Genomic DNA, 25,921 nt, shown 5'->3' with positions numbered 1-25,921 from the left:
GCAGGGAAGCCGGAGCAGAGATCTGCAGTGGGTTTGTGTTGAACCACAGCATGCGATAACTGAGGAGCTCCCACATCCCGTGTTAACCTGTTCTGCAATCCCAACATCAGTGCATGGCCAGGGCCCAGGGAAAGAGGTCACTGAGTGCCTGCTTCAGTTGCAGTGGGAAAGGGGAGATCTTCAGGTCCCCTGAGCCAGCACTTGGGGCTGGGGACAGCATGGGGACACAGCCTTAGTCCTCAGAAAGGGGGCAGAAAGACTGTCACAAACTGCCTTGTTTCCCATAGGAAAGTGGAAACTCTGCTGTACCCAGGCCTGGAGAACCAAGGCTTTGGCTTCCCCGAGCTGGAGAGCAGTGTTGCTTCACCAGACCAAAAGTTTCCATGCTATTTCCCACCACTGGGTCATGCAGCCCCAGAGAGCAAGGCGAGATGATTCGCAACCACAAGTGGCGGCACGCCACTCTGGCACCGTGAATCACCGTCCTGGGGTGACGCAGCCCCGTCTGTTCCCACTCCCAGTGCAATGCCATGAGCAGCCCCGGGGCAGCAGGTGCCCTCAGCACATTCAGGCCCGCTGCGAGGAGCACCATGTCTGATGGCACACGGCCAGCAGCCACCTGCAGGGCAGGGACGTGCTCCCTGCTCAGCCCCAGGGCAGCTCCCAGCACAGCTCCGGGCGCCTGCCCCCGTACACCTCCCATTGCACAACCTGGGAGCGCAGCCACAGATGTTCCTGGCTTCTGAAACGTTACCCAGCAAGAATTCCCATTGCCTATTAGCAGCTTTGAATAATATTTTTTTAACTCTGCTCAAAGCCCTTGCATGCATTACGCATGTTGTAATTACATCCTTCGGTGCAAACAATTGCTGTGCACTAACTGTCACAAAAGGTTGGTTATTTGGTGGCTGCAGTGCCTTTGTGGACCTGTAATCCCGAAGCCTGGTGTAATCGGCATGTGCTGAGGGCTTCCTCGAGGTTTCATTTCATGGAATCATAGAATCACAGAATGGCTTAGGTTGGAGGGGACACGGTACTTCAGATGGGGCTTCACAAGGGCAGAGTAGGGGGGGGGACAGTCCCCTCCGTCACCCTGCTGCCACACCTCTGTTGATGCAGCCTGGGGTACTGTTGGCTTTCTGGGCTGCAAGAGCACACTGCTGGCTCATGTCCCACTTTTCATCCACCAGGACCCCCACGTCATCTGCAGGGCTGCTCTCAAGGAGTTCTCACAGTCTGTACTCATATCTGGGATTGCCTCGACCCAAGTATAACACCTTGCACCTAGCCTTGTTAAACCTCCTTAGATTCTCATGTGCCCACTTTTCAAAAGTGTCCAGGTCCCTCTGGATGGCACCCCTCCCTTCTGTTCTGTCAGCTGCACCACTCAGCTTGGTGTCATCAGCAAACTTGCTGAGGGTACACTCCATCCCACTGTCTACGTCATTGATAAAGATGTTGAAGAGCTCTGGTCCCAAGACAGACCCCTGGGGGACACCACTTGTGACTGGACTCCACCTGGACATAGAGACATGGACAAGAACTTTCTGGCTATGACCATCCAGTCAATTCTTTGTCCACCAAACAGTCCTGCCTTCAAATCTGTATCTCTCCAATTTAGAGATAAGGATGTGATGTGGGACCATGTCAAAGGCCTTGCACAAGACCAAGTAGATGACATCAGTTTCCCTCCCTTTGTCCACCAATGCTGTCACTCCATATAGAAGGCCACCAGACGGGTCAAACACGATCTGTCCTTGGTGAAGCCACGCTGGCTGTATCAGATAACCTTCTCATCTCACATGTGAGAGATGAGCACCCCAAATTTTGCACCTCAGTTATGCAGCCTTGCTCAAGGCAGGGCTGCAAACAAGGGCTGGGTATTGACAAGACCCTACTGATTCCAAACACATACCCTTTGCCCTGCATGTCACCTTTTTAACCCCAGCTAACTCTAGATAACCTCAGGGTGATGCGAGGACAACTGCTATTGGTTCCTCCCTTCCCAAATGGCCATATTTGGTCTGTAGCCTGGTTTCCTACTTCAGCAGCCTGAGTGCTTTGTTATTTATTAACTTGAAACTCCAAGATAGGACAATTAAACACTGTTGGATGGCTGTCCCAATCTGCCAGGAGCCCAAAGGTCCTTGCGTGTTGTGCCCGGTACCACCCCAATGAGCAGCAGGCACGCAGTCATGCTGCCCTGCCTCAGCCTGCCCCACAGCCTGTGCAGCCAGCTGCCGTTTTCAGGACCAACAAAGCAGTGGTGTCCCATGTGGCAGCCAGGCAGAGGTGACAGGGATTACCAGGGGATCAGGCCCAGCCAGCATGGGTTCATGAAAGGCAGGTCCTGCTTGACCAACCTCATCTCCTTCTATGATCATGTGACCTGCCTTGTGGATGAGGGAAAGGCTGTTGACATGGTATGCTTGGACTTCAGCAAAGCCTTTGACTCTGTCTCCCACAGTATTCTCTTGGAGAAGCTGGCAGCCTGTGGCTTGGACAGATACACTCTTTGCTGGGTAAAGAGCTGGCTGGGGGGCCAGGCCCAGAGAGTGGTGGTGAATGGAGTTAAATCCAGCTGGCAGTTGGTCACGAGTAGTGTTCCCCAGGGGGTGGTACTGGGACCTGTCCTGTTCAATATCTTTACTGATGATCTGGATGAGGGGATTGAGCACACTCTCAGTAAGTTTGCAGATGTCACCAGCCTGGGGAGGACTGTCAATATGCCTGGGGGTAGGAAGGCCCTACAGAAGGACCTGAACATGTTGGATTGCTGGGCTGAGGCCAATGGGATGAAGTTCAACAAGACCAAGTGCCAAGTCCTGCTCTTTGGTAACAACAACTCCATGCAATGCTACAGGCTTGGGGCAGAGTGGCTGGGAAGCTGCGTGGAGGAAAAGGACCTGGGGGTGTTGGTCAGCACTCGGCTGAACATGAGCCAGCAGTGTGCCCAAGTGGCCAAGAGGGCCAACAGCATCAGCAATAGTGCAGCCAGCAGGAGCAGGAGGCCATCATTCCTGTACTCAGTTCTGGTGAGGCTGCACCTCCAGCGCTGTGTTCAGTGTTGGGCCCCTCACTATGAAAAAGGCATTGAGGCCCTGGATTATGTCCACATAAGGGCAATGAAGCTGTTGAGCTGTCTAGAGCACAAGTCTTATGGGGAGCAGCTGAGGGAACTGGGATTGTTCAATCTGGGGAAGAGGAGGCTCAGGGGAGACCTTATCACTCTCTACAACTGCCTGAAAGGAGGCTGTGGTGAGGTGGGGACCAGTCTCCTCTCTCAGGAAACAGTGACAGGATGAGAAGTGATGGCCTCAAGTTGCACCAGGGAAGGTTCAGGTTGGATATTAGGAAAAATTTATTCTCCAAAAGAGGGGTTGGGCACTGGCACAGGCTGCCCAGGGAGTGGTGGAGTCACCGTCAAGAACCATGGAGATGTGGCACTGAGGGACATGATCAGAGGGCAATATTGGTGGTAGGTGGATGGTTGGACTAGGTGATCTTAGAGGTCTTTTCCAGTCTTAATGATTCTATGATTCTACGAGAGGAAGCGGCCCAGCCGGCGGGTGGAGGATTGCTCCGGACATCCTGAGCCCCAGCTTTGCCACAGGGCACATGCAGGCACATGATAAGGGACACATCCTGCCTCGCCTATCCCTCAGAATCTTCCTGAGAGGGGAGGAGGATGGAGAGCTGAAGCATTGCTCCAGAAATAACAGAACCCCAGTGCCTACATGGCCCTTCTGTGAGCCCAGAGCCTCACCACCCACACCTCCAGCCAGAGAATGAACCTCATGGAGGGGCTTTATGGGGTGATCGGGAGAACAGCCTGCAGCTGTTGCTAAGAGGCAAAAATAAAGGAAAAACCAGCCTGCAGCAAAGCAGAAGGTGTGCCCATGGCCAGCATGGGGGATGCCACAGCCACACATGGCAAGGACGGGTGGGGATGGGCCCAGCCCAGCAGCCAGCACCTCCCCTGCTCTTGTGCAAGAGCGGGACAGCCCGAGCTGCACCACCTCTGCATTACAGTGTGGTACAAAGGGTAGAAGAAGGAGATAAAGCAGTACAGGGAGGAGCTGGGCCCCCAGCAAGGCCGCCTCGTGCTGCCTCCTTCATAGAGATGGGAGCTGAGTAAGCCTGACATAGAAGCTGCCCTTGGGCAGGGAGGCAGGGCACAGAGCTCAGGGCTGCAGCCCCAACCGGCCCTGCAGCAAACATTTGCTTTTAGACACTGAGATGGTAAGTGCATGGAAAGGCCCTTTCCTTCCAGAGCCTGTCCTGCCCATGTTCAGGGTGTGCCACCGCCTTTCACCAGAACCTTGGTGCCCACCGTCAGTGCCCATCAGACCCCATCCAGCACCCCCTGCTCCCTGGGCTCTTTGCCTCTCACTGGGGGTCTGGCAGAGCCACAGCCCCTCCTGGATGCAGCACTCAGCTCAGAAAAGCGAGCTGTCCTCAGAACAGCGTCAGCGTCCCAACGCTTCTTTGGAAGATGGAAGTGAGGGAAAGGAGGAAATGGCAATTCCTGTTCTTGATTGACACAGCTGAGCATTCTGACCTCTCAGCTGGCCGCAGAGGGACGGCTGCACAAAAACACATGTGCACATATTAATAGGCACGCTCACAGCTGCTCATTTTGTCTAAGGCCCCGAAGATGTTGTTCTTTGTCTTGTTCTCGCTCCTCTGTGTCAACCCGTCTCTGAGCCTGAGGATCTGCTCCTTCAATGTGAGGTCTTTTGGAGAAGCCAAAATAGCCAGAGCCGAGGTGCTGGATGCCGTGGTGAAGGTACGTCCACTGCCGGGGTGGGACCGACGTGGAGCTTAGCGTGGGCTTCTCATCCGCATCGTCTTGTGCTTCATTTCTTTATCCATATTTGCATTTCAAGTAAAAGAATGAGTAAATAATTGAAAGCATTTATGCTGTTAGAGTGAAAATCAAGGCTGCAGTGGAGTAGGGCACTTACAGCCCTTTCAGCTGGCGTGAGAGTACAGCACTAACAGCGCTCGTTATTTCCTTTGGAATTTGAGTTCGGAACGGATGGAAACCTTTCTCCACAGTAAAAGCAGCTTTTGCTTGGAACCCACAGAGCTTTGCGTTGTGATACGCTATTTACCTTGCTTAAGTGCTAATTATTCTGAAACAGCCTCGCCTAATTAAAAGTATTCTCAAGATAGCAGAGTATCATCTTGGAGAGTAGTGCAGAACCGCAAAGCCTGATTGCTGATTTCTTTAGACAAAACCTCACCATCGTGCTGGCTCTGTGGAGCTGAAGATAACCTGGTTTCACGTGGAAGGAGCCATGCTCGGGCCTCACAGCTGGGCAGTGCCACCCGCAACACAGCAGCAGGGACACGGGGCCGGAGCTCGCAGCACGCCGTGTGCCAAGCTGCAGCTCTGAGGCTGCTGCCGCTCTCCGTGCTGCAGTGCAAGCAGCTGTTCTGCACTGCAAAGAGGCCAGACCCGCACTTCAGGACTGGCTGTACTGCAGTCAGAACTATGGGTGGGATAAATGAATGAGGGCCAGTGTATTTACAGTTTCAGGAGGCAGAAAGGGTTTTGTTTTCCCCACAAATGTCACCCACGGGATTTGAAGAGAAACAAAACGAGCCCACGCCGCCCCTTCCCTGCAGAGCTGAAACCGCTCTGCTCCCAGTTCCCTCTCCCAGCGTCGAAAGGAGAAGGGCTCTGCCTGCGTCCGGGGCCCTTCCACCAGCTGCACATCAGCAGCCACTTCTTCCCCACTCCTTCCCAACGCCCCCGAACACACCAAGCACAGGCTTGCTTCTGCTCTTTGCCGTTGCAGATCATCTCTCGCTGTGACATCATGCTGCTGATGGAGATAAAGGAGAACAAGAACAGGACGTGTCCCCTGCTCGTGGAGCGGCTGGCCGGGTGAGGTGGTGTGTCGTGTACGGGCAGGAGGCAGCTGGGCCGGGCAGGCAGCCCTGTGCCACCCGCCCCGCTCTGACCATGGCGTGGGCTGGGTATTTCTGAAGACAAAAAATCTTGTAGGAGGCAGTTATTGGGAAGGATGCTCGGTCTGTGCTCAGCTCTGCCCCTCCACGCTGCAGGGACAGTGGTGGGGAGAGAGCTGGGCTGGGCAGGGCAAAGCCAGCTGCAGGCTGATGCAGAGGATGCGTTTTTGGAGAAGTGTGATCAGTGCATCTGCCTTTCACATCGGGATTTCACTAAGCAGACCTTCTTCCAGTCAGGGGAAAGGGCAGAGGCAGGAGTACAGCTGCGTGGTCAGCGGGCGTCTGGGCAGGAAGAGCTACAAGGAGCAGTACGCCTTCCTCTACAGGTAAGGGCTGGTGGCATCCCCTTCCAGCACCTCACCCTGTGGGGACAGGATGCACGCCGGGGCTGGGGCAGCTCTCCGGGTGTCACAGCACTGCCGTCACCAGCACGATCTCCGCTGTTCTGCTGCAGGCGAAATCTGGTGTCGGTGAAACAAACCTACCAGTACCCCGACACCCAGCCTGGGGACGAGGACGCCTTCTCCCGAGAGCCCTTCGTCATCTGGTTCCACTCGCCAAAAACCGGTGAGATGCTCTCAGCAGCGCGTTGCCATGCCACTGCAGCGCCCACACCTCAGCAGCCTGGGCTTCATGGCTGTGCCTGTGCTGGGGGCAGGGCCGGTGCAGGTGCCAGCAGCACGGCACGTCCCCATGTCCCCAGCCCAGCCTCGGCTGATTAGCTCAAGCTGGGGATGCTGCAATCACACAGCAAACACCCTCTGATGTGCAGCCAAAGCTGTTTCTTCTTTAGGAAACCTTCTGCCTTCCCAACCAGTCTGTTTTTCTTTGTGATTCATTGCATGTTTAACCACTGTACTTCTTTTTCCTTGTTTTTTTTGTTTTTGTTTTTGTTTTTGTTGTTTTTGTTTTTTGCCTTGTTTTTAAGCTGTCAAAGAGTTTGCTATAGTCCCTCTGCACACCACACCCGAGATGGCGGTACGGGAGATCGACGAGCTGTACGATGTGTATTTAGACGTAAAGCAGCGCTGGGACACCAAGGTTGGTCAACCTGGGGACCGTGGAGGCCCTTGCTGGTCTCGTTTTGACAAGCTATCCTGATAAGTGCCTTTGAACCCCGCTCTGCCTTGCAGAACTTTGTCTTCATGGGGGACTTCAACGCAGGATGCAGCTACGTTCCGCGGAAGCACTGGAAGAACATCCGCCTGAGGACGGGCTCAGAGTTTGCCTGGCTCATCGGGGACGCAAATGACACGACGGTCAGGAGGAGCACCAGCTGCCCCTATGACAGGTTCCCAGCCCAGCCTTCTCCTGTTTGTAACAACCTATGACAAAACAACATGCTGAAAGGTGCCAATGGCACACAGCCTTCAGAGACGCTGTGAAATCTTCCCAACAGCCACACGTGCAGGGGGCTGGCTCGGTGATGCTGTGGCTTTGCGCCGTGGTTCTTGCTATTGTGCTCCTAATCAGAAGGCCGAGGCATTTGGGTGTCTCACTGCCAAGGCAGGCAATGGGCCAGCTGTGGCAGGAAACCAGGGGCAGCCCCCAGCCACCCATGTGTGGGGATGCACCATTTAGAGCTGTTACCTGCACGATGACCATCGACTCATCACAGCCCTTACGAGCACCCCGTTCCCTTTCCTGCAGGATCGTGGTCAGCGGGGAGCAGCTCAGCCAGGCCGTCGTGCCACAGTCCGCTAACATCTTTGATTTCCAGACGGCTTTCCAGATGAGCGAGGAGCAGGTAGGCACAGCCCATCCCGTGCCGCAGGGCTCCCCCAGGCACCAGACCCTCGGCCAAAGCAGGGCCAGCGGTGCCCAGCCGCGCAGCAGGAGACACGGGTGTGCGTGGCTCGCTCCGTCGAGCTGCTGCACCCACCCGGAGCGGTGCGTCCCCTCCCCACCGCCCCGTGCCCATCTCCCGCAGGCGCTGGGGGTGAGCGACCATTTTCCAGTGGAGTTTGAGCTGAAGGCGCGCGGCGGCTTCTTCGACTGGATAAAATCCAAGTTCACAAAGAAGGGGAGAGCGAGGAAGAACCGCCGCTCGGGATCATGAGCGTGCCAGGTCCGCTCGCATGGCGAGAACACAAGGACACCAGCGGGTCCTTCAGCTGAGCGGTGCTGACACGCTCACAGCCAGTGCAGTATATAGCAGGAAAACGAATATTTTGTCACACTTAAAACATTTTGGGTACGAAGGTGAACGGAACCTTCTTGCTTGTAAGCTCGGTGCAAATAAATCAGCTAGAAGCAGCGTGCTGAGCTCCCCGCACAGCTCACAAACGCAAAGCAGTAACGCACAGACAAAAGGCTTCACACTGCGTACCTGCAGCAAACACAGGGGCTCTGCAGCTCCCTGTGGGCGGCTGAAAATTCGGCAGTAAACCAGACTTCATTGAATAGCGCTTATTTAACCTCCCAGTACAGGGATTTGCTCTCTCAGATCACTGTATTTAGTGCGTGCCTCGTCACAAAGAAAACATCAGCAGTGTGCAAATAATCCAGCGGTTCATAAAGGCGAATATTCATCTTAATGCACGCCCCTCGTTTTGTCTGCTGGCAAACAGATACTCCTGTGGGGGAGGAAACAACTTGGCCTTTGTGCAGAGGGGCTGTCTGGGGAGAGGGAATCTGGAGAGGGAAAATAAATCGGGAGTGGTCCGTGCCAATGGGGGACAGCGAGCGCCCCGACTTTCAGCAGCAATTAATCTGAAAGCGATGCAGCGTTTCATAAGCTGCCTTGATTAATGCTCCAGCCGAGGCAATAGGAAAGAAAGAGCCCTGATTTAGAACAAATATTTACATTGGGATTTTTATGGATATGCCACTGTCTGGCTGACAGCAGCAATGCTTCATGCGAAGGCTGAAATCAATCTGGGTCTCCAGCCCCACATCTCAGCGCACACAACAGATGCCTCCTGCCTTTCAGAGAGAGGCAATGCACGAAGGAATAATGCTCCCTCCACGAGAGCTGTAATGGAGATACTCAATCATGAAAAATATGTAAATATGACTCGGCCGTGCTGAAAAAGTTCATCCTTATTTGCGACATCACACACAATGCCTTACCCGGCTTTTGGAAACAGGAGGCACGCTCAGAACCCAATTAACCGCTGCAGCCTCGGGCACGATGTCAGCAGCTGCCATTCTGCGGGCGCTGTGGCACAGGGGAGGAGACCCTGAGCTGCAGAGGAGAGATCCCCCCGCACCGCTGCAGCACTCCGGGCAGATGGCATCTGCGCTGCGCTCCGTTTGCAGCACTGGAGAGGGGCTGGGAGGTGCCCAGCCTTGCACCATCAGCAGGAGAGGGCTCAGGAGAGATCCCTCTGCTTATTCCATGCATTCATCAGGCGATATTGCAAATACATCCCGAGGTGTTTGGCAGTTCCAAAGTTCTGCACCAAGGGACCATCACCCAGCTCTCCCTGCTGCACAGGGGCTTTAAACAGAGCCTCTGCGACGCGGGATGCCCCACAGCAGAACAAAGCCCTCTTTAGCTGTAGGAGGCTGCTGAGCTTTATTTACGGCCGGGCAGGGGTTCTGTGCTAGAAACCAGAAGTGGCCCAGAGAGACTTCGTCTCGTCGAGCCAGGGCCGGGGGCTGGGACACAAACAAAGGGGCCCTTCTGCAGCGCCGAGCTCCCCGCTTCCCCCGCGCCAAGTGCGAGCAGAGGGCACTCCGCACTCCAGAGGCGCACGGCCGCACGCAGCCCCGGCGCAGCACCGCTCCTCCCTTGGGTGCAGCGCACGCACTAAATATTATTCGGGCCCCCCCTGGTGGCACGGCCGTAAATCCCCGTGTCTGCGCGTCGCTCAGAGCCACGCACCGCAGCAAAACCGGCCTGGGAAGGGACAGGGCTCATAGCGCCGTGCCCCCACCGAGAGCTGCCCCCGGCACGGCCCTGCCTGCACCGCGTCTGCAAGGAGCCCTGCAGCACAGCAGGGCACAGCAGTGCCCCGAGAACCCAGAGCTGGGGCTGGCCCTCCGTAGCTCTCGCACCTGATAAATTATAGTTCACTTACTTTCTTTTTTTCCACTTATATAAATGAGCCTTTCACGTGCGTTCTAGGAAGAAGGCACTTCAACTCTGCTCAAATTAACGGTGACACAGGCTGCGAATCCAGGCTGATGTGGTGACAGCCCACAGGTTTTTCCGAGATCCCAACACGAATTCAGAAGCGTGGAAATGAACAGCGCATGCAGTTCTGTGCTGAGCAGCACCCAGGCACGCTCTGTACCTGCACGGCCACACCGACTCTCGGGTTTACTCAACCCAGCATGGAGTTGTGGTGGGGTTTTTTCCCCAAGCTTTAACATAAGAGCTTAGAGCTGACATAGCAGAAAGCTTATGAAACACGGTTAACTATAAAAAGGAAACAATCTGATAAACCTGGGGCAGGAAAGTCCTTGGCAGCCCGCTGCGGCTCAGGTCTCAGCAGCGCTTCCAGCGGGAGCGGTGTTTGGGAAAACAGCTGCTGGTTTCCATGGCCATGCCCCGGGGCTGCGGTGCCGCTGGGATCCACCTTCTGCACACAGCCACGGTGCCGCCCCACGCACGGTGCTGCCGGCAGCGAGCCGGGCCCTGAGCCACAGCCAGGCCGGAGCCTGGTGGGATTGGATGGACTACACAGGAAGAGAACCCAGCGTTGTTTTTAACATGCACATTTTAATGAAGCAAACATTTCTATTTAATAAGTTATAAGATACAATTTTACAATCCTGCATTTTATTCCAGTTTATTTTGTTTTCACGTCCTAGTTTACAACATAGTGAGCATTTCACATTAAGGCACGAAAAAAGCACAGTAAAAAAAACCCAACCTTCCTTTATTTCCCCAATCAACTGTGCTCCAGGGTAGTGCATCCGACAAGAACTACAGAACTGTAAGCGTGAACTTCTCCATAGGGACAGACAGTGACGTTTCAACAGGTTCTCAGCAAATCCTACCTTCTCCTAATTGCAGAGTTAAAGCTCATGTGGAGAGTTGTACTAAAGCCCCAGCAGCTGACAGCAATTCGGATACGCGCTTGGAAAGCAGTATTGAGTAGTCCAGGACAAACACACGAGTCACAGTGGAAGTTTTCACTCCTTGACCCCAGGCAGGAATCCCCTCCACAGCACAGAAGAGAATTTCAGAGGAGATGAGCACGATTTGGGCACATCCTTGGACTGAGATAGAATAAAATGGCTTGCAGCAAACAGGGTTTGTTGGTTCGTCTTGCTGCTACCAGCAGATTTACACACCCATCCTCGCCCTGCTACCCAATTACAATGCAGCTCTCTTCCCAGGCTGGCTTTGCACCATCTCGCTTATCACCTGGCAGCCTCCAGAATACCAAACACTGTCACGCTCCGACCCGTGTGGATTGTGGATTGCTCAGATGAGAACTGAGGCTGGTGTGGCAACCAGGGGCTCTATTTAACCCAGCCGAGCTGGGGCTGTTTTTAAGAAGACAATAAATCAGTTGGGAGTTACCTGTAAAGCAAAGTGTGGGGAATTTCTCCAGAATCCCGAGCTAATTAAAAAACGCATTGCTAGCATCGTGGCCAAAATCTACCGGTACAGATTTACAAAGCATTAACATAAAGGCTGAAAGCACCCAGGAAGCAATTTTCAGTCTGCTTTTGGTCTGCTATAAAAGACAAACTTTTCCTAAACGTAAACCATTAGCAAAGCATTTTCAAAAATGTTTTAAATTTGAGTGGTACAGCCACTTTTAGTAGCCTTCTATAATGTTAAGCGTTAAAATGGATCAAGTATACAAAGGCACCTATCATAGTACCAGTTTCATCTCATTTCTTTACAGAAAAGAATTTGAACTGGGGACAGCCCAAGTCATATTCCATAACTAAAATGTAAAGTCTCCAGTCAAATAAAATCAGTAGTTAAGATACCCAATTACGAAGACAAATTCCAGTTTTTCAATTAACATCTTAAGTCTTTAACATCCACAAGGGAAATTAGTGTCTAGTTATCCATATGATTCTGAACATCGACAGTGACCCGGACAGCACTGCAAAGGTACAATTTGAGAAGGACATTAAATAGATTCGTGTTATGTTGGTAAGTAGGAGAGAAGTGAAATGCTTGTAAAAACAATGTTACAGAAGTTACTTCTGAGTGTACTGAAATGTGAGCCGTGGGTATCTAGATACTGCAATTTGCAACAGGACTGCACCCAGTATAACTCTACGGCCGAACTGCGAACGCGCAGGCCGACGGACGCGGAGTGGGTTTAGGGAACCGTGACATGGAAGGGGCTCCCAGGGATGTGCTCGTCACCCCACTTCACCGCCAGGATGTAGTCGCCCCTCTCCTTGACCACATACGTCACGTTGTACTGGTGGTTGCCCAGATGCTTGATGGACACCTCTTCGCATGGGATTGTAGGTCCGTGGACGCCGACTAACAGCATATTTGAACCTAGAGCAAAATAACAGTTAGCACTCACGCGCTTGAACAAACAACCATGACGTTTTTAGAGCCAGATCATCACCTCACGCTCTGAATTTTAACTCCGCAAAATGCAGATTTACAGCTAAAGCAGATCAGGTCTCAGAGCACTGCCAAGAGTTCTCATTAATGCCTAGCTGCCAGCTCATGAAGTCACGCTCCTCCTCTTTCCTAATGCAGAGCTTGCAATTAACTGAGAGCTGTTTTAGTGCAACTCATATCCAGCTAAAACATAGAGCCGGCTCCTGTTCCCTTACCTGCTTTGCTGCAGTCCACTGAGAAGGAGCTTTTCTGACCCACAAAAGCCTTTGAGAGTCCTGCTCCCCGGGAAACCACTTTGCTGGCATCCGAGGTGGATTTGGGAATGGCACTATAGCAAGTTTCGGTGGACGACCTTGTCACCGACTCTACCATGATGGAAGAGGTTTCGTTCGCGCTGCCTGGCGTGACCAGTCGCTGTCCTGGAAACAGAAAAGATTTCTGATGCTCAGATTCAGCCTGTCCGAAAGGCGGTGAGGAGGAGGTTTTGAAATCCTCCTGGTGACTAGCATGCATTCTGCGTCCAAAATGCATTTTCAGAGAGGAGCAATTTCCTTCTTTGGTATTTAAACTGACATCCAGTAACACTGCCAACAATCCCATCCCAGAGCCCTTAAGTGGTGAAAGGACCACAGGAACTTCAGGATTCATTAAGCAAAGCTTGCTGCTGGAGAAGAGTTAATTGTGCTCCAATCACCAAACGCCAAAAATGGCTCGAGTTGGCAGAAAAGCAGGTGCAATTTTGCAACAATCCATTTTGAAAGCAGAGCATGTCCCAGCCAGGGGAGCGCAGTCCCTGCTGCCCACCCCGAGACCACCACCACTACCACGTTCCTCTAGCTTGGGGCACCAGAAGTGCTTCGACACAGCACTGAAGAGAAAGAGCCCTCAGATGTAAGACCAGCCTTCCTCGCATCACCTGCAAGCTCCCAGACACAACAGCCTTTGGTCAGGCCAGACATGCACCAAAACGAGACCAAGAGGGGCATCATTGGTGCTGTAAGCGTGCAGCTCTCAGGCTTCGGGGAGGAACATGGGTAAATAAGTCATACATCCCCACCGCCGATGCAACACCCTAGAGCCAGGTCAAGGTCTAGCATCTCCCCGTGACGCCATTTCATGGAGCCTAGCTGGCAAGCTCTGAGACCCACACACAGCCTCTCCCTGACACTGCTAGCCTGGGGTTTGGTGGTGATGGAGAGAAGCGCTTTGCCTCTCGTGTCTTTGGGCACCAGGCATTTCAACTGACTGCTGTCTCCAAGGGACAGACTTGCTGAGTGACACAAAGTACGTCGGGCCCACAGTAAATACTGGTTAGCTTTTTACCTGTAACCTTTGCCTTGAAGGGGCTGCCCACTATGTGGTTAGGTCCACCATATTTAACTCCAATTAAATAGTTTCCTGGAGCCATGGGTGTGTACATGACTTTGTAACCTTCTGGAGTTTCCTGGCAGTCCATTTTCACCTTTGATGGCCCTTCAATTGTTACAGAGAGGGTACCTGGACCAGCCTTGGTCGTGTTAATGAAAAACTCCGACTGCAACCCTAGAAAGACGTAGCACAGTAAGACACACTCTTCCTTACACCGTTGTTACAAAAGCAGCCTCAGCATTAAACAGGAACCGGTGACTTGGTGCAAGGGTCAGGAGATCCCTTCAGGACCAAAAGGAAGTATTTCGGCATCAAAAGGCCGGCTCTAAGAGGAAAGGCACGACTCAAAACAGAGCCTTTCTGCTGGGGGCTCCTTCGTGCCTGAGCTCAGGGCAGTTCGGAGCCGTCTCACCACACGGGCCATAAATCAGTGGTGAAGGGCCCACAAGAAAGCGAGAGAGACGAGGGCTGAGAGGTCTCCTGGAGGAGACGGCTGTTTGAACTGCTCTGCAGCAACACTCCAAGCAGTGTGTGGAAACAAAAGCTTGTTTAATTACAGCATCTGGTTCACAGAACCGAATTACTGGTGCTAATACTAAGCCAATGACACAATGCCAGCAGTACGAGAAGAATTTAAGTGAGGCTCTCAGTCCCCCCACATAACATAATTTACTGTCAAACTCTGGCTTCAAATATTTACGACCTTTGGGTTGTTGTATCAGATGCTGCTGACGAGGAATAAAGGGCTCGGGTGCAATCAAACCGAGACAGCTATGGGAAAGTTTACTACAGTGAGACTGAAGCACGCTAAGTGCGATGGCAAAGCTGGGAGGGACTCCTGGCCTCCCTGCACAAGAGGCAGTTGTGTTGCAATGCTGGGAGAGCCCGCAGCTCGCACAGCGCGGCACCGTGCTCAGCTGTTTCAGCAGGAGGCCGCACAGGGAGGCTCCCAGATGAAGGCTGGCCTTGTTGGAGGCTGCAGGCGTGCAGCCCTGCGTTCAGGTGCTCGGCCCCTGGCGTCTCACACTGGGTCATTGTGCAGAACAACTGCTCGGCAGCTCCCGGGGCAGTGTGCCATGAGCAGCGGGCAGGAGCCAACAAGGGGGCACAGAGTAACAGCGCTGAAGCTGAACAGTCTATTTAGATTAAAAACAACCCCGAGCACCTTTACAGGCAGAGAAAAATGCCCCTGTCCCTCCAGTATCGGTGGCTAGGATTAACGAGTGCTTTTGTTTCCACCTCTTAGAGTAGTGAAGGCTGCAATACCTTTATTTTACACAGTATATCCACACGCTCCCAAAATCAACTGCTTGGTTTCTCCAGAGCAGCACAAGCTTTGGCCGAATAACTGCAACTTTTTTTTTTCCATGGAGAAAAAAATACATAAAATAGAATCCAGAAAAGACAGAAGTAGATAAGGGAACTCATTGTCACCTTGCACATCACAGGGGAAAAAAGAACAGTTCTGCTCTGCTGGTCACCAGTGCGCGTGGCCCACAGAAGCACCCAGTTTAACAGATCAAAGCACAGATCCTGGAATGCTTTCGTATTGTCTCAAAAAGACTAAAATCATGTAAATGAAAAAAAAAAATCTACATTCTTGAGTTGAGAACTGTCAGCTGGGGCAGCCAAAGGAGATAAATAGGGTCAGTATTCATGCTGCACCTGAAGCATGTACGGAACACTACAAACAGAACACAACCCACCACATTGCCTACATTTCACACATCGTGTTACGTTTCACTTGAAATCTCTTAGAGGTGCAAGCGCTAAGGGAAAGCTAACTGGGTGCACCCTGCACCCAGTGGATTAACAGGGGTATGCGAGTTAAATGAGACTCCTCAGACTACACAGCCAGCTGAACAACTGCATTCACTACAAGCTGCTGGAAACCCTGCTTTACTACTACTGCCCATTACCAAGTTTCAGACAAAGCAAAATAAATATACTGATTGCATTCGTTCCCCCTCGGTATTCCACCCGCTCTGGAGCACACATGCAGCGCAGTCGCTGACTGCTTTCTGACGGCTGCAGAACTCTGCAAAAGCTTTGCAGACCTCATGTGTGCGGTTCTCACGTGGAACTGAGCCAAAGCATCTCCAGAGCTGTGGGAGACCACCTACGTGGAGCTCAGCCACCCCATCGCTGCGGAGCAGCCAAACACACCAATGAGCTTTTGCTGCAGTTGCCGGTTCACAGAGGTGTTAAGTTCACCGAGGCTCAGCGTAGCATGCAGACCTGTTAGTTGATGGTTATAAGACATCAGGAGCATGCGAGAAAGCAAAATTAGTCTGCACGCGGGTCAGCAGAGAATGCATGTCAATTCAGCTGTCTCAGCAATGGCAGTCATGTAAAAATACACCTAGAAACAGCTTCTAGCTCTTCCCAGAAAGACAAAGGCCAACGAGGGAGCTGTACAAGAAGGGTTACCCGTGGTGCCGCTCTCCAGGCCCGGTCCGTACGCTGTGACGAGCGTGGGGTTGCCCGCCTGGCCGGGCTCGCCAACGCGCACCTTGAAGGGGCTGCCCACCACGTGGCTCCCGTTGAACTTCACATCGATGGAGTGGATGCCGTTTTCGTGAGGGATAAAGCGAACGGCGTACTTGTCTGCAGAGAAGAGAGGCCGTGCTGACATTTCAGCAGTGACATCAGCAGAAACTAAGCACAAGCCCAGTTAGCAGCCTGAGCAAGGCTTCCACACCATTTCAACATGTTTTGGTCCCAGCATAAGTAAACACAGCTACACAACCTGCTACACTCCTATTTAAGTAGGAAAACAGAGTATTTATCACAGGAGGTGTCACGGATTGCATTTTCACCTTGTCTGCTAGGCACTGATCTCAGCTGTCACCCAGCCTGCAGCCCAGGCTTAGAGCTCACCCGGAGCTAGACGTGACTGCTGAGCCACAGCCCAGCCTGACAGTGGCAGACAGAGCAGCTGGGGAAGGCGAGCCAAGCCGTACCAGCAGGCTGAGCGTGCTGCACCGACACCGCGGAAACGGCACCTTGATTTAAGCGTCATTCAGCAATTTGCTGATATTTAACATTTTCGATTGCACGTTCACCCAGAGGAGCGACTGAGCTTCCCCAGCTGGGCTGCAGCGGGACTGCCACAGCACAGACCATAATTCATTCAGACTTCAATCGAAAAAGAAAAGCTCATTGCTGAAACAGGTGTTGAGCTTTCCGTAGTGTTTGCTTATGTTCTGTTTCCTTGACATTCTATATGAAGGAGCGAGTGCGAGTTAAAAATAAGCTGTTTGTCAAAGATGGAAGCGTAGCTTTGAAAAATAAACTTCTTCATTGGCTAAATTCAACAACCACATCATATTTCACCCCTTTCCTTTATGGCTAATGTTGCTGTACCTTCACTGGCAAGCCAAGACTTCATGTGAAAACTCTTCCGAGTTTGCCCCTTAATATCAGTACCTTACAGAAGTTAGGGCTCAGTCATTTCATCAGCTGTCTAGGAAAAGCACTGATTGAACAATTCCTAACGAAGCTGTTGACAACCAATGCCATTCTCCAAGCACAGAGCTCGCTCCTTGGTGGGCTGTTAGCAAACCAAGGGATTAAACCCACTCGCTAAGTGGCAGGGAGTGTTTGTGCAAGTCACCCAGTGTGTTTTGATAAACGTAAAGGCGTTCTCACCTGGCTCCAGCTCAGACACATGGCACTCTTCTACAGCTCCGGAGGGGCTGTGGACTTTAGCATCAATCTTGCCCTTTGCCCCGTTCAGCCTTATAGCAAAGGATGCCGGCTGATTAACTTTTAATCCAGACTCCTGAGAATGCAACAGTCAGATTACCAAATTTAAAATACTGTTTCAAACAGCACGAGATTTAAGGAAGGAAAATAACTGCTTTAGCACAATTTTTCAGATTTCAACAAAGGACAGCATTGTGACTTACAGTAATTCTCAGATCAGAAGGCTTTTCAGTCTTACACAGTGACTGATTTAAGTCACCTATATCCGCTAGGCTGATTCTTTCAATAGTCCCAGACCGTTTTTGGAAAGCCAGACAACACTTTGCCAGACCAAGCGTTTACAAGCCTAGTCACCCGTTATCACTGAGGTCAGGCCCCTGTATTCAGGCACTTGATTTAAAGGATGTTTAAGCGATAACTCCATTATCAGCCTGTTCATTCATTCCAGATTCATTCAGGGGAAAAGCCTCTGATAATCCTGTTGTCTGAAAGAGTAATAGGCATGTTTGTATTTGCCACAAGAGGCTACATTTAGAAAGCTGCCACGAGATGTCTTAAAATGAGAAAGCAATTTAAGGCATGGAACCAGATGTGGCTGTGCTGCAGACCATGGGCACCGCGCAGTGCTGCTTGCTGAAGGCAACTCAGTTCTGCATTTGTGCGGCACCGCTCATCACAGCCACAGCAAAGCTCGTGCAGCTGCGAGAAGCAATATTTTATGCTGAACATACTTTACCTGATTTCATTTTCAGTTAAATCCTAGAGAGGTAGATAAATGCAACTGAGTAGAACTGAGGTACGATCTATATAAAGCAAATCCCCGATGCAGGTTTTGCTGCACACTGAGCTCCTTTACAGAACACTCAGCTTTATCTGCCTCTCCAGGACATAACTGAAGTGGGTATTCCTGTCAAAAGTCTTTAAATGAAACACAAGAGAAACATCAATACCACAGTGACTAATTAACGCCCTTGTAACTCCTCGTTAGAAGAGACACTATTGGAACAGGCTGTCACGGTTCATTTACACAGTGAATGTTCAGGCAAAGTCTGGGCTGAGCACATCAAAAAAGCCTCAACTGAAGTCTTAACTGCTAATCACCACTCGGTGAGGACTGAGGTACAGTATATTTAGACACACGTTCTCAGTCTCACTTCCAAGTTTCTGGCTTTGGAGGTTTAAGTCAGACCTTTAATGTTACTTGTACTTTAATGCAAGTAACCACACACACATAAAAAATAATGGTAAGATTAACAGATGAACCCAGACCAACTACAAAGCTGGAATTCACTCATAACAGATTTGCTGCCATTCACGGAAGATCTGAGCTGTGACTGTGTGGTTTCGTGATGTCAGCCAGAGTGAATTTGTGCTCCAGCTCCAATGTGGGGCCCCGTCCATCTGCCCATGCCAGGGCTCAAACAAGGCTGCAGTAATGTTCCTACATGGCCTACACTCTCTTGCCCGCAGAAATGCAGCTTTCAGCCCACATGCTGACACAGCAACTCAGTTATCAGCGTGATCATTGCTTGTTCGTGTTCATGTTTCAGGTTTGACTGGGCCTCCCCAGACTACATCAGGGGGGAAAGCAAGTTTTACCTCCTCCTCCTCCTCTTTTTCATCGTCAGACATTAACACCTGCAGTACATGTATTCTAGCCTTCTGCCTTCAAATCCCAGCTAGCTAGAGCCGGCCCATGCTACCAAGCTCTCAAAAACCTCTGTCTGCCTGCAAGCTGAACTTGAAACCAAGCACTAACCAAGGCAAGGTTATCACTAAGAAGAAAGGACAACCACTTTGGTCTCAGAGAACAAGGACGAAATCAGTCTCTGTGGCAAGCTGCGGGATGTTTCCTTATGTCTCACCTGAAGGCTAGTGACAGTGAGCCTGCGAGCATCATCAGACGGGGCGATGATGGGAACCAGGTAGGGGCTCTCAGGAATGTGCTCGTCATTGAACTTTATGGACACCTCGTAGTTGCCTGCGGGGAGAAAAGATGCTGTTAGTTTCTTCAGTGTCTTTGGGAGTAGCCTTCAGATTTATTTCAGTACATTTTGGTCTTGGTATGTACCTGGCTCTTGAACTATGTAAGATACACCACAAGATCCATCTTTATGGTCTTCAAAGGCAATTTCTGCTTTACTTGGACCTTCTACAGCAATGGACAGTCCTCCAGCTCCAGCCTCCCGTGTCCATATGCTGAACTCAGCTGTTGAAGCACATGAGAGAACACACAAGTATAAGTTCGCTGCAGCTGGGCTCCAGCTTCTTTTTAACAGACCGTGCAGCATCCATAGTTATGTGTATGAGAAATGGTACATCGTGCCAAGATCCCGGGGAGCAGTTTCCTAAACGTGAGTTTCTCCACCTGCATGAGGCAGCAATACTATTTCTTTGTTACTCTGCTGACCACATCATGCAATTGGGGTGACCCTGTGGCATTACAGTAAGCTCTGCTCAAGCTCTCCAAAGAGAGGTTCCCATAGGGACCAAGAGAAACCAGTGCACCTGTGCACAGTGGGCACTGGAAGCTGAGGGCCCAGGACTCACCTGGGACACCCGTCTCTCCACGCTCCAGCCCTGGGCCTCCAGCTCTCACTTTATGGGCTCCTCCCTCGCCAAGCGGCCCCACAGTGAACTGGAAGGGGCTGCCTGGCACGGGCTGCCCTCTGTATTTGACATCCACCGTGTGGACCCCCATTTCTTGCGGCACAAAGCGGACACAGTAGGTGTTTTTGTCAACTTCTACTATTTCTGCATCGGAGTTTCTTCCAGAGGGACTAGTTACCTGGGCTGTCATGTCCCCACAGTCAATTTCTAACAAGAAAAGAATACAAAATGAAGAACAAGAGTGATAAAGTGTTTGGGTACTTTTTTTTTTTTTTTAACTGAGATCAGCACATTACACAGCAGAGATGACAGAAGGGGCATGCAGGTGCTAGGTTGTATCCCAGCTAGGCGTGTGCTGCACAGCAGCCAACCCAACCAGTTACAGTTCACCCACTGCTATGGAGATGGATGATAAGGTTGGATAAGCGCAGCCAGTTAAAAATACCCTTCGTGATTCACCTGTGCCAGGCAGCAGTACAAACACTTAAGAGCCACATCTGGAGACAGGCTGAGCGGTGCAGCCCATTTTTCCAGCTTGCTGTACACAGAACAGATTAGGGCCTCCCTGGTATTTATTTCTCCGAACGGTGATCGTGGATATATTTTTAGCAGTTCTAAGAAACCACATTACCAGCATTTCTTCCCTAAGCTGTCTTAACACGAGGATAACTGAACACTGAAGTTCATATTTCCAGTGCTTCAAGTACACATACACTATGCAAGTACAAGCTATGATTATGGGGAAAAGGATGTTGCTTACCTGGGATTTTTAGGTTCAGATCACATATGCTACCAACCGTCGCAACAGAAGGAGCCCGTCGTGTTCGTGTGATGCTCTCTTTAACTCTTCCCTCACCACTAATCTTCACAGTAAACGGGCTGCCTGCAAATAGCACAGCAAGTCATTCCTCCTCTGCTCACTGTACATTGCATCAAGGAGAAGAGTGAAAGTTTCCTCTAACTTGGAGCATATCAAAGTGAAAGTCTTACAGCCAGTTTACAGAGAAGTCCAGGTGAAATACAACCATGTAACCAGAACAGTTCTGGATTCTTACATTGAGGTTACTGGTAAAACCTCCTTGAATCTTTGGGACTTACGGTCTGCACCAGATCACCCAACCCACCTGCAGTTCCAGCACTGGACAGCTAGGTAAGACCTCTGCTGTACTAAACAAAAGTGCCAAACACTCCCACTTACCTGGAATATGTTCATCTGCAAATTTAGTGGACACAATATACACGCCAGGTACAGTTGGAAAATAGGACACTTTGCAAGTTCCATCTTCTAGGTCTTCAGTTTGGATATCTACCTTGCTGGGTCCTTCAATTGCCAGTGAGATCCCACCATAACCTACAAGAGAGATAAGTAACCTCACATTTCCATAGTGATATTATAAATATGACTGAAACCCAAAACGGTAGCTAGTCGGTAGCCAGCTTGTTTCAAAAAAACTACGTGGGTACTGCATGATGTCTTAGAAGTATTTTTGTAATTTGAGTAGGTCAGAATGTATTTAAGTATGCATTCAGCTCCTAAAATACTCTGACCATATCTCTTTTATTTCATTAATGTTGAAATGTTAACTTCAAAGACTGTGGCCAAGGCTCCGCATTAATTAAATAGAAAAATAATTTGTATCTCCCTCACTTCCTTCTCACTGTACACAATGACTCTAGAACCAGCTCCAGCAAATGAAAGAAATCCTTCATCAGTGTTAGCCTCTGTTGGCTGTAAAGCAAGACATTAGCCAAGATAATGAAAAGCATTTTGGAAATTAATAGCATTGCTTAGAGTTAATAACTGAGAACAACAACAACGCAAGTTTAATGCTCTCTTTGCACTACAAGCATAATGCTTTGCAGCTTGTGACCTGGCAATCCCTTGCAGAGGAAAACAACATTGTCCTTTAGAGAGTTCCTTTGCAATCAAACTAACCTGCATCTCTTGTGTCTACAATAAAGTCACACATTTCAAAGGTTCGTCCTTCTACCAAACCACGTCCATAAACTCTTGCTCGTCTGGCATCTCCTATCTCAGACTGGACCACCATGATTGTTACAGGGCTGTTTGGTACGTGGCTCCCATTCTTCTTGATGCTAACCAGATGTTCTCCTACTTCCCGTGGAATGAATGAGATACCTACAAAGCAGAGAAATGTGACAAACTTATTCAATTTTTATGTACATTACACTTGATTATAAAGTCTTAATCTCACTAAGAAATGAAATATTGAAAGAACACTCTACACGTATCAAAGCGTTCTCAAGTGGGCCACAAAACCATTCACATAAGCAGACAAATAGCAGTCCAGTCACAACCTGGAATGCTAACAGAAAAGGTCAGCCTGCTTCATCAGCTGCACCATTTGGCTTGACAACACTCCTTCAGGAAAGTGTGGAAAAATATTAAATCATCTTAAGGAGCAAAGAGAACTGGAGGAGAGGCTGCTATGCTGCTCTCAGATGAAGACTGTCAGGGCTTACCAATGTGGTTGTTGGGCAGCCTCTTCAGAAGACAAGGCTCATCACGACCTGATGGGGCTTTAATGCTGGCAGTTAGGAGACTGAGATCAGTCTCATTAATGTCCAACAAAAACTCAGCAGCAGAACCAAGCTTAACCTGGGACCGTCTTCTGTTATCATCTATGGAAATTAAGAGAAATGAGTCAGAAAAATTAGGAGGTTCAACGCAGAACAAGTTGGAGGATTTCACTTTCCCGACACAAACCAGGCCCTCCATGCTACCAGAGGTCCACTTTCACTCTTACACGCTTCCTAAACTCGTCTAAACTTTATACCTGTAATCTTGGCTGTGAACGGACTGCCTGGAATGTGCTTGTCATTGTACTTGACCAGTATGCTGTAGTTCCCAGGTAGAGTAGGCAGGTAGGTGACTGTGCACGTGCCATCTTTGTTATCAATGCAGCTGATCTCTGCCTTGGAAGGTCCTTCAATAGCCAAGTCCAGTCCACCTAGGAAACATGGAGGACAGCATTTCTGTATGTCTTCATGCGCACCAAGACCAAGGACATTTAAAGAAGATGATTCAGAATGGGTGCCAGAAATACTGCTCAGATTTACCTTCTCAAAGGAGAGCAGCAAAGAGCTCAGGCCAACTCACCAAGGCCACAACTCTATTCAATCTGTTAGATTTACTTAACAGTGATTCTAGATCCAGCTGTCATCTGCTAGATCTAATTTGCCTTCAGTTTATTTTTAATCAAATGAATCATTTGCACTCTATACCACATCTGAATCTACTGTTCTCAGGAAGAAGTAATAAAACAGTTTTTACTGCACATACGATGCAGCTTGATGAAGGCCATTTTTGCATTATATTTGCACAAATCATTGCTTATATTGTACCATATTTTGTTCATATTTGAACAAACGCAAATTATGCTTCAAATTAAAGCTGACCCATATCACACTTCTTAGAAAGCTCTTAGTTCAGAGTAAGGTGGGTTTAAAGAACACACTTACCCTCCTCTGCATCTTCTGTGACAATGGTAAAGGTCGCTGGTTTATTGGCAACCCCATAAATGAGGCCAGGCCCATAAGCAGACACACTGCCGCTGTTTGGATAATTCACATAGAACTGTAGAGGGCTCTCTAAAGAAAAAGAAAACAATAATCACTTTAAGGATTAGTGGCCTGGTCTACAAGAATGAAATAGGCATCAAGTTGCTCTGACCCAGAGGGTTCTTATGCTTATTCATAGCCACATTCTTCAGTGCTACTCTCAGCAGTTGGTATTTGAAGAACCTTTACACCACTCCAGTGCACTTTAAAATGAATATGCCTCTCCTTTCATCTTCAAAAGATACTGCTCCACAGTTTAGTCATGACAAAGCGCTACTCCAATTACCACAGATAAGCATAAATGATGTTGTAAAGGGTCTTACTCATCACCAGTTTATATTTAGCATATTAAATCAGAGCATGACTCAGAGAAGCAGTCTTTCGGTTCAGATACTAATCATGAATTTGGGCAGCTCAGAATTAGGAACAAGCACTGCACATTGCCTGACTCAATGAACCTGAACTAGCAAATTTGAAGGGTATCCAGAAACACATTTGCCAGCCTCAGATTAGTAAAGCTGGTGCGCAAGAACAAGAAGTACAGTCACCAACAGCCAGTAATAGCTTCAAAAAAAAGGCACAGACAGCTTCCAAGTCCAAAGCTAGATTTTGCAGCTGAGACAGAAGCAAGCTTGATTCATGACAGCCTTCAAGAAGGAAGCACTGAGACACAGCATCCCCCTGGCCAGGCGTGGGACAATGGTCTCACGGAGCCAGTACGTCACACAGTTTGGAACTTAGAAGTGCTGTAATCAAATGCAGTACTGGAGCAGCACTGTGCATCACATTATCTGAGCTCCCTGCTTCAGCCAGTTTCCACGTCCCAGCAGAACCAGCAGCGCAGTCGAGGCAGTGCTGGCAGTACTCTGCCCCATGTCTGCACACCGTGCCACGGAGCTGCCCCGTTTCCCCCCACGCCTGTGGGGCAGCCCAAGCTGCCAGGGGGTCAGAGCGCCAGTGGGGAGCTGCGGTAACTGGGGAACTAAGGACAAAAGAAGAGAACAGAACGAAAGGCAGTGGTTTCTTTTTGTATAGAAGCAGCCAAGAAGAAAGAAAGATTACAGCATAGCGTGCATGCGTGTTTTATTTTATTGCACTGAGATGGAAAGAGTAACTATAGTGTTTTAGCCACTGAGTCCTCTCTACAGATCGTGGCTTTTATGCCAGTGCAGTTTTAAGGATAAACATGTACCGTAACTATTAGTTTTGCTAAGCACCAAGGCAGTAAATTTCAACCCCCCACAAAATGGTAGTTAGAAAATTGTATGTTTCTTCTCCATAGTAAAATGCCGCAAAAGCTAACTTCCAAAACCAAAATCCATTTTAAGCCTGGCTGGTACTATTAAACCACAATGGAAGCTCACATGTGCCTGCTTGCTCCTTCGCTTTAGTTTTTCATCGGACTGCAAGCAGATGAACTGCCGCTGAGCTAAGATGTCCCAGGCAGCTCTTGCTGCAGTGCTACAAGGAGGCTACAGAAACCTTAGCAGGGAAACGATGTGTCAGCAGGATGCTGTGCTCAGCTCTGTGAGCCACCTGCTTCAGACTCACCTGGGATGTGATTTCCCATGTATTTTATATGCATCTCATGCAGCCCCACTTCTGTAGGAGCATATCTCACTGTTACAGTGCCGTCCTTGTTATCCACAATGTCTGGTGTATCGGTCTTTCCGGAGGGCATGTGTACCTCACCTACAAAAAGGCACCACGTGAGCCACAGAAGGAGAAACTGCCTGCTTCCCCTCTCCCACCCACCAAGAATTGTCTAGCCGTTTTAAACAAGCAATTGTTGAACTACTTACCCACAGGCACCAACAGGAGACTAATGGGAACACTAAACAGACGTGTTTTCTACTAAAGCTACATGAATACAGCACAGCAGTAGACATCTGGCAGGCAGTGCTGTGACCTTACAAACTCCACAGGCAGAGTTGTTGGCTGCAGCCACTGACATTTGCATGGCGAGCCCCAGGAAAGGCGCTGATACGCTCTGCAAGATGCTTTCCCTCTGCAATCAGGGACAGAGCATGGTTTGGGGTGGGACTGCTGAGCTAGAGCACGAGGACCCAGCCTACGCCTGCAGCTTAGCACGACAGGGTGCTGCCAAGTGATGCTTGTGTAGAAGAATCATAGAATCATTAAGGTTGGAAAAGACCGCTAAGATTATTTAGTCCA

General features: G+C 50.0%; 2 protein-coding genes across 6 annotated transcripts in view; one reads left to right on the top strand and one right to left on the bottom strand.

The window, feature by feature from the left end:
* Nucleotides 4,570–8,516, top strand: DNASE1L3 (deoxyribonuclease 1 like 3). Its single transcript, XM_021409032.1, has 8 exons — nt 4,570–4,789; nt 5,808–5,896; nt 6,213–6,305; nt 6,434–6,546; nt 6,908–7,020; nt 7,113–7,270; nt 7,630–7,726; nt 7,910–8,516. The coding sequence occupies exons 1-8, from the start codon at nt 4,658–4,660 to the stop codon at nt 8,036–8,038; spliced, it is 924 nt and encodes a 307-aa protein (XP_021264707.1). The 5' UTR covers nt 4,570–4,657; the 3' UTR covers nt 8,039–8,516.
* The window catches only part of FLNB (filamin B), a 67,866-nt gene continuing 52,573 nt past the window's right edge, over nt 10,629–25,921 (bottom strand). For 4 of the 5 annotated variants that reach the window (XM_021409026.1, XM_021409027.1, XM_021409028.1 and 1 more), the window contains 15 exons: nt 25,298–25,438; nt 23,648–23,776; nt 22,963–23,136; nt 22,649–22,807; nt 22,101–22,304; nt 21,363–21,515; nt 20,925–21,047; nt 20,105–20,371; nt 19,626–19,763; nt 19,420–19,535; nt 17,498–17,630; nt 16,277–16,453; nt 13,802–14,020; nt 12,694–12,897; nt 10,629–12,406 (listed from right to left, as the gene is read on the bottom strand). In XM_021409026.1, the coding sequence (XP_021264701.1) occupies nt 12,219–12,406; nt 12,694–12,897; nt 13,802–14,020; nt 16,277–16,453; nt 17,498–17,630; nt 19,420–19,535; nt 19,626–19,763; nt 20,105–20,371; nt 20,925–21,047; nt 21,363–21,515; nt 22,101–22,304; nt 22,649–22,807; nt 22,963–23,136; nt 23,648–23,776; nt 25,298–25,438 (2,525 nt within the window). In that variant the 3' untranslated portion in view covers nt 10,629–12,218. The remainder of the gene's footprint in view (nt 12,407–12,693; nt 12,898–13,801; nt 14,021–16,276; nt 16,454–17,497; nt 17,631–19,419; nt 19,536–19,625; nt 19,764–20,104; nt 20,372–20,924; nt 21,048–21,362; nt 21,516–22,100; nt 22,305–22,648; nt 22,808–22,962; nt 23,137–23,647; nt 23,777–25,297; nt 25,439–25,921) is intronic. The other variant, XM_021409031.1, reaches the window with a different exon arrangement.

The sequence above is a fragment of the Numida meleagris genome, chromosome 11 (genome assembly GCF_002078875.1).
Source record: "Numida meleagris isolate 19003 breed g44 Domestic line chromosome 11, NumMel1.0, whole genome shotgun sequence".
Lineage (NCBI taxonomy): Eukaryota > Metazoa > Chordata > Aves > Galliformes > Numididae > Numida > Numida meleagris.
This window is presented reverse-complemented; position numbering and strand designations above follow the sequence as displayed.

Excerpts from the sequence above, each read along its gene's own strand:
- DNASE1L3 (XM_021409032.1), top strand. The coding sequence starts at position 4,658 with ATGTTGTTCTTTGTCTTGTTCTCGCTCCTCTGTGTCAACCCGTCTCTG. Across the intron at positions 6,306-6,433 it reads CAGTACGCCTTCCTCTACAG|GCGAAATCTGGTGTCGGTGA; the intron begins GTAAGGGCTGGT and ends GTTCTGCTGCAG. Across the intron at positions 7,021-7,112 it reads AGCAGCGCTGGGACACCAAG|AACTTTGTCTTCATGGGGGA; the intron begins GTTGGTCAACCT and ends TCTGCCTTGCAG.